The 6891-nt window shown below is 41.4% G+C and overlaps 1 protein-coding gene across 1 annotated transcript; it reads right to left on the bottom strand.

Moving 5' to 3' along the window:
• Positions 1–614: 614 nt before the first annotated feature.
• On the bottom strand, positions 615–6091 carry LOC118994158 (lysozyme g-like protein 1). The gene is made up of 5 exons (XM_037056728.1): positions 6049–6091; positions 3752–3856; positions 2621–2814; positions 990–1122; positions 615–803 (listed from the first exon to the last, which is right to left on the bottom strand). Exons 1-5 carry the CDS (start codon positions 6089–6091, stop codon positions 685–687), a joined length of 594 nt encoding a protein of 197 aa, XP_036912623.1. The 3' UTR covers positions 615–684.
• Positions 6092–6891: the final 800 nt, after the last annotated feature.

Raw genomic sequence — 6891 nt, 5'->3', positions numbered from 1 at the left:
CCTGGCTTTTTTGGTGAGTGCCCCAAACAAGGTAATAGTTTACCTGAGTTAGGAGAGGTTGGGTATAGCAAGCAAGTTCTGTGGTCCAGAAAAGGAAAGGAGGTAAACTTAGATGACAAAGAGACCGCCTTAGGGATAAAGTAATGCTGTAAAGTTAATAAGAGCCTCTCCAGAGACTAATCCGCCCAGCAGATGGGGCTGGCCACCATCACGCTCTTTTTCTCATCAAGTTTTTCCATTACATTTGAAACTTTTTTTTTAAATCAGAGAAATCAATGATACTGTTGCCAGGTAAAATACCCAAATGTTTTCCAAATATTGCATGGCACTTACACTAAAAAATTGTTCGTTATTTATCTGGAATTCAAATGTAACTGCTTTCTGTATTTTTATTTGCTAAATTTGGCAATGCTAGTCAATAAGGTATAAGATGCATTTCACAGAAATCCACATTACAGCCCATCTCCATGGAAATAGCTTTAAAGAGATGCAACTCTTAACTTATACACACACACATCAGACCACAAAATGCAGAGAATAATTCTTCTTTTAATGGGTTCCATGTTATTTTAACAACCTTCAGGTCAAACTCAGATTCTCAGTTACAAGCCCCATTGGCTAGTTTTATCAGTGGAACAGAAGAGGCCTCATGTATGAGAATGACGTTGGAGTTGATCTAAAGTGTTAGAAGCCGTGTCTCTTGAAATATTTGGCTCGTGCAAGGACATCATTGCAGAAGTCACAGCTCAGGTCCTGGCTGCTTCTGACGTAGCCAGGACCTCCAACATAGGCACAGAGTCCACCTGGAATTTGTGAGACAGGTTAATGCAGACCCCACAGCCCCCCATTGCTTCAGGATACTCAACAGCTAACTTAGATTCTCTTTCCTCATGCTTATCATAAGCAACTGAGGTTTTGGGGAATCTGGCACAATGTATTACATTTGTCCCCATTACACCATACAGTGAAACCACCGGGTTTACACCTACCTCTCAGGCACTGGTCAGGGGACCAGGTTGGGAATCTCTTCTGGATTTCTTTGATTCTAACAGTCAGGACATCAGTCATCTGGGAAAGCTGGGACTCACTGATCCAAGGTGTGGGAACATAATGGCCCATGTCCTAAAAGGAGGGAGGCAGAGGAAAAGCCCAGTAAGCCAGGTGAGAGGGTGATATGGCTTCATACTATCAGTGCTTTCTCATTTCCCTTGTCTTTCTCTTCTTCTCCTCTGGTGAAACCAATGCCACCTTCAGCCTTTCTGGGGACAAAAAGTAAAGCTAAAATGTTTAGGCAAAGAAGGAAGGAGCCGACATTTCACAGCTGCCTCAATGCAATGGTGAGAGGCAGGGTTGAAAGCCAAGGTTGAGAGGTAGTGTAGGTTCCATTCTGATGCCCTCCTTCATTGCTGCAACCAAAAACCCTCCAAAATAGGTTGGAATGGTTTCTTTTCTATCTGTACTTGTAATTATTCTTGTAGATAATCAGAATGTCTAAGGGTACCACTAACTTTTCTTCCATACTGTTGGTTACCATTCTATATATCTTTCACCATATTTAAAAGGAATATCTGACTCGGGAATTCTTTTTTTCATTTTCAAAGGAAACAGACCCATCCTTTTCCCAAGAAAAAGATTTTACAAAGGAGGCAGAACAGGGCGGCAGAAATGGTGCTGGCACTAAATCACCAAAGTTGTCCTTGGTCCCATTCTGCATGTTCTAGTTGTCATGTGACTTTTCAGTAATGGCATTCTCCTCATAAATTCACTTCCTCATCTGTTTCAGTTCATCACATTATTATGGGTCCCCAAATCAAAATAAGATAAAATGTTTAAAAGTACTTTTAAATTGTAAGGTGTCATACAAAGAACTAATGGGAAGCCAATTTAAAAATTATTGAAGACTACACTTTCCTAAAAGCTTAAAAAAGGACTGCAATACTTACAGATTTTCTTAGCAACTACAACAATGTGAAATGTGATAGAGAATTGTGGCCTCGGGTTCTCTCCTGCCACCACCCATTCTCCTAGCACAGAATTAATTAGACAGTGGGTTAATTAATGACCAGGAAGTCTCAGGTAAAACTGGGCAGAATTCCTGTGAAATAAAATTTGACCTTCAGAACTAAGAATTGTGTAGAAAGAAGATAGGGAAAATAAAATATGACATTTGTTGTGAATCTACCAGGTGCCAAGTACTTTTTCACATTATTGTATTGAATCTTCATAATAGTTCTGAGAATGGCATTTCACAGGTGAGGGGACTGAGGCCCAGGGAGATCAAATGATCTATCCAAGGTCAGGTGGTTATGAAATAACAGAGCAAAGATTCAATCTGTGACATTTCTCCTGTATGGCCTGTTTGGAAATCCACAACAGGGTGACAGTGATGATATCCTGGAAACACAGCATAATTTACTCCGAAAAGGAATTGCACTTCAAAATGAAGCTGAAACAGAGCTGCTCATTTCTCACAGGCAGAACTTGGCTCTCACTGCTCAGGGAGCCCATTCACTCTCCTAGGGGGCTATTCCCCAGGGGTACCATCCACACAACAAATGTGATGGGGTCCTTTGGAGTTGTGCCACATGCAACTGGGCTCAATGGCCACCTGGAGGGTTACCTGTACCACCCTGACTCCATCGCCCACATTGCCCGCATTGACAAGAATGTTGCCAGCAGGAGACTCCCTGGACACGACACCAGCGATCACTGCAGGATCCACACAGTACTTTTGGCCAACAGTACGTATGATGGGTTGAAATCTCAGTAGGTATGGCATATCTATTTCAGCCAGCCTTTCAGAGGCACGAACTCCTAAAGCAAATACAGAAGGAAAAATGTGGCTTGGTGTGACTTACACTGAAATGGGAGCTCAAAAGGAGAGAGAAAATATACTCCAAGGTTCTGGGCAGTCGTTGAGGACTGAGAAGCCCATGCTTGGGTATGAAATCTCTTGTGGCCATTCCTAGAACTGAGATTGTGATTCTCTTCCTTGGAGCTTGGGTTGGCATCTTCTGAGACGTGTCTTTCATCGCTACCAGTTCCCCTGAGCTAAGGAGCTCACATCCTTCCAGGAAAATGGCATGGGCACAGTCCCCGTTGGCACCATCCTAAGCACCCAAACAGCTACCCAGTAAAATGCACGCCCAGCAGCTACAACAAACATCTGATGTGAAGAAATTCTCCCAAATCCTTCCCAAAGTTTTTGGAGAGCTTCTTTGACAGGTGTGCTCACTCTTGCCCACCTTTCCACCCTACAGTGACTCCTAGAAATCATGTGTGCTTAACCTTTATGAAATACAAAGAATGCTGGGCAAAGTGAAAATCAATCCCAACATATTTGGCTAACCCACTTAATCTTCCAAGCACTTTTATGGTTTCAAAAGCACTGTCATTCATATTACTGACCAGAGTTTGCAACAACACTGTGAAGTAAGTACTATTATCCCCATCTCAGCAGAGTTCAGGGAAGCTAAGTGACTTGAAGAAGCAGAAGCAGCACTTGATGAGGTCTTTGGACTCCACAACCAGTGCTCTTTCTACCACTTCATAGTGTGGGACTGTGGGAAACAGTGGAAACCAAAATGGTATGTCGAAGATCAAAACCTGTGGGAAAGGACTAGGAGACATGGGTGTGGGGTATCAAGGGCAGGGACAAATCCTGTTGAAGCCACCCATGTCTAACAGAGTCACCTTTGGAGAGAAAGAAAGAGGAGAAGGAGGGTAAGGTGGACAATGAGATTCTAGCTACCACAGTAGTTCAGGCCTCGGCGTCTTCCAATCCCACAAGATGCCCCAGGAGTATCGAGGGTTCGGATGTTTCCATAGCATCCCCAGCTGCCACTTTCAGATGAATCTACAAATTGAGAAAATTTCAACCTGAGACACTGAACTAGAGTAGTTCTGGTCATTCTTCTGCCCATGAATGAAGTGACATGAACATAACTATACTGAAATCAATAATAAGAACTTCACTTTGCAATGGAAACTCTTTTGAAATTTATAGTATAGCGACTAAGAAATTATTATAGAACTTCCTAGATACTAAATTCTCACCTCATAGCTTGCAGACGTGAAGAACTGTTGGAGCAGTTCTATTCATTGCAAAGCTCTGGAGATGCCCAATGCTGTAGAATGAGTGTGTTGGAGTCAAATCAGAGATTGTGCGTTCCCTGTGGGCTAATTCTCATCTTCCATTTTATGTGATCTCTCAGAACTTCTCCTCCCAATACCTCTAACTCATTTATTTGATAAGAGACTTAGATCTGTTCTGGAGAAACACATCTATTCTGAAGAAAAGCCTGGGCCTCACTGGGATCTCAGCCCAGACCCCCAAAACGGGGACTGCTGGTAAACTGTGACTTGGAGCTGGCTTCCTCGGCTCTCAGTGCATGTCTGCATGGGTGTTTAGGACTGCAATGAGTGGAAGGGCATGTGGTGAGGTACAGGGCCAGGTTTCCAAGTGGGGCCCCCTCTTTCCACTTCTTCCCTTTCTCTCTTTGCTCTTCATTTTCTCTTTAACTACCACGGTCATTTCCAGCACTGAGGGGAAGAAGAGGTTTTACACACTGTTGGAATTCCACAAAGTCCACTAAAGAGGACATTCCTGAGTATTTTTCACTTCCACCAGAAAGAGGACATACACACCAGTAACAAGATACTATAGGTGGCAGGAAATTGCCCCTTGAAAGCATTGTCTCACTATTATAAGCCTGTAAGGACTTCCCATCATATTACTCTTTTTTATTTGTTTTATTGTTTGGCAAAAGTACAGTATATCATTAAATCTTAATGATTTGCAGGTCTTTGGAAATATGCCTATTGCTTATCCTCATGTGTGTACTGCATGCTTACTAAATATATTTTGAAGTTCTCTTTTCTTATGAAGAACTTCATGGGGTTAACATCTGAAGATACTAGTATTTTGGAGTATTTTTAAAATTTTTGATGAGTAATCTAAGAGAAACAAGAAAATGAAATTACTTGGTCTTTTATGAGAATACTAAAAGTTAAATGAGCCAATGTGTCCTTTTAGCTTTTTAAGTAGGACATTCTATTTTTATAATTGGTGACAGGTACATTTAATAGTAACTGGTTGTGTAATTTATTGCTCCCTGCCTTTTATTCACTCCCAAACCACATACATGTCCTTCAAAGTTCTTTATATCCCCCAAATTCCTGACAAGAATTTAAAAATATTTGTTGATTGAGTGGGTCAACAAATAAATGAATGAATATAAGACTGACCCCCATCTGAGAAGTTTTTAGAATTTAGAGCCAGGAAAAAAACTTTTGCTTCTCTTGAGGAACTATACTTCCTCCCTTTATTTATCTAAAAACATGTACTTTTCCTTTTTGCTTCAGCTACAAGGAAACAGGACCAAATCTGAAATTCAAGCATTCAACGATATCAGTCTCAGTGGTTAGCTTAGTCACATCTCCTTAGTCCCCTCCATTGTAGTTTTCTACTGAATTGCATTACTTTCATTAAGTAAGCTGCCTCCATCCCTCCATGGAGATATACACTCTATTGATAAATTCAACACATACTTTTTAAAAATATTTTATTCATTTATCTTTAGAGGGGAAGGGAAGGAGAGAGGAAGAGAAACATCAATGTATGGTTGCTTCTTGTGCATCCCCTCTTGGGAACTGGCCCCTGCTGGGAACTGGCCTGCAACCCAGGCATGTGCCCTGACTGGGAATCGAACCATGATTGTCTGGTTCACAGGCCCACTCAATCCACTGAGTTACACCAGCCAGGGCTTCAACACATACTTTTGATGAAAGAGTTTTTATAGAGAAACAATGAGCAGTTATCAGGCAATTCTGTTTTAAGCCCACCCAGCATTGGAGAGAAATCCCTCCTTCTGTGGGACACCCAGAAGGGGCTGCTTGCCAGCACTGTTACTGACTCCAGGATTTAGCAAACAGCTTAGGAAAAAATAACATGTTGCACTGCACTTTTACATATGAGAAGTACCATTATAATACTTTGCTCATCCTTCCCAACTCCAAGGTCATTTGAAAAAAATGAAATGCACTCACCAGTAAGGACAAGGAGGCCCAGAAACAGCCACAGCACAGACATACTGATGATCCTACTTTCCAGGTCCTGAAGTGATTTTAAAATACAAATTAGCTAAAAGTTGTGAAAATATCAGTTGTCATCATAACAATATATAATGTTTCTATGGAAAGGTATTTTAAAAAGGGAGAGAGGGAACAACTTTCCCTATGTCTCAACTAAGAAAATTAATTATTTGAATTATAATGAAAAAAGCAAAAGCCAGATCTGTGTTCCATCCAACCTTTCAATTAGCTTAAAATGGCAAGACTCCTGCTTGGCCACAGGGACTCTAATTGTTTTGAGAAGCCAAGATGGCCTTGGCCAGGTGGTTTGGTTCGTTAAAGTGCTGTTATCCCACTATGCCAAGGTTGCAGGTTTGATCCCCCAGTCAGGGAACAAACAGGAGGAGTCAAGCAATGAATGCATAAATAAGTGGAGCAACAAATCGATGTTCCTTTCCCTCACTCATCAATAAATTTTTAAAAAATTTTTAAAAAGGAAGCCAAGATACTTTACTTGTCAGTACTGAATAACACAATGACCTTACTCCAGATCCTGAAAAGCAAGTTTCTATCCCAATAGTTTCTTTGTTGTCAAATGATAATACAACAAGGAGAAAACTGTGTTCGTGTTTAGAGGAAAGGTTATGTTTTCCTAAGTGTCTTGGAACACATTCTTTGCTTTGGTTGTTGGAAGGAGCTGGAAGACACTGACCAATGCTCTAAGCCCCCAGCCTGAGAGCTTAGACCCCCTTGGCAACCTCGAGCCATGTTCCCCATTCCTCTTCTGTTGAACTCCTGGGCAGAGAGAAACTTGGACCA

This window comes from Sturnira hondurensis, unplaced genomic scaffold (assembly GCF_014824575.4).
Source record: "Sturnira hondurensis isolate 20B ecotype Veracruz unplaced genomic scaffold, ASM1482457v3 Scaffold0009178, whole genome shotgun sequence".
Taxonomy (NCBI): domain Eukaryota; kingdom Metazoa; phylum Chordata; class Mammalia; order Chiroptera; family Phyllostomidae; genus Sturnira; species Sturnira hondurensis.
This window is presented reverse-complemented; position numbering and strand designations above follow the sequence as displayed.

Coding starts and splice junctions, on each gene's coding strand:
- LOC118994158 (XM_037056728.1), bottom strand. CDS start 6,091: ATGTCTGTGCTGTGGCTGTTTCTGGGCCTCCTTGTCCTTACTG. Junction 1,123..2,620: donor ATGGAGTCAGGGTGGTACAG/GTAACCCTCCAG, acceptor CCCTCCTTTTAG/GACATGGGCCATTATGTTCC. Junction 804..989: donor CCCTGACCAGTGCCTGAGAG/GTAGGTGTAAAC, acceptor CACAAATTCCAG/GTGGACTCTGTGCCTATGTT.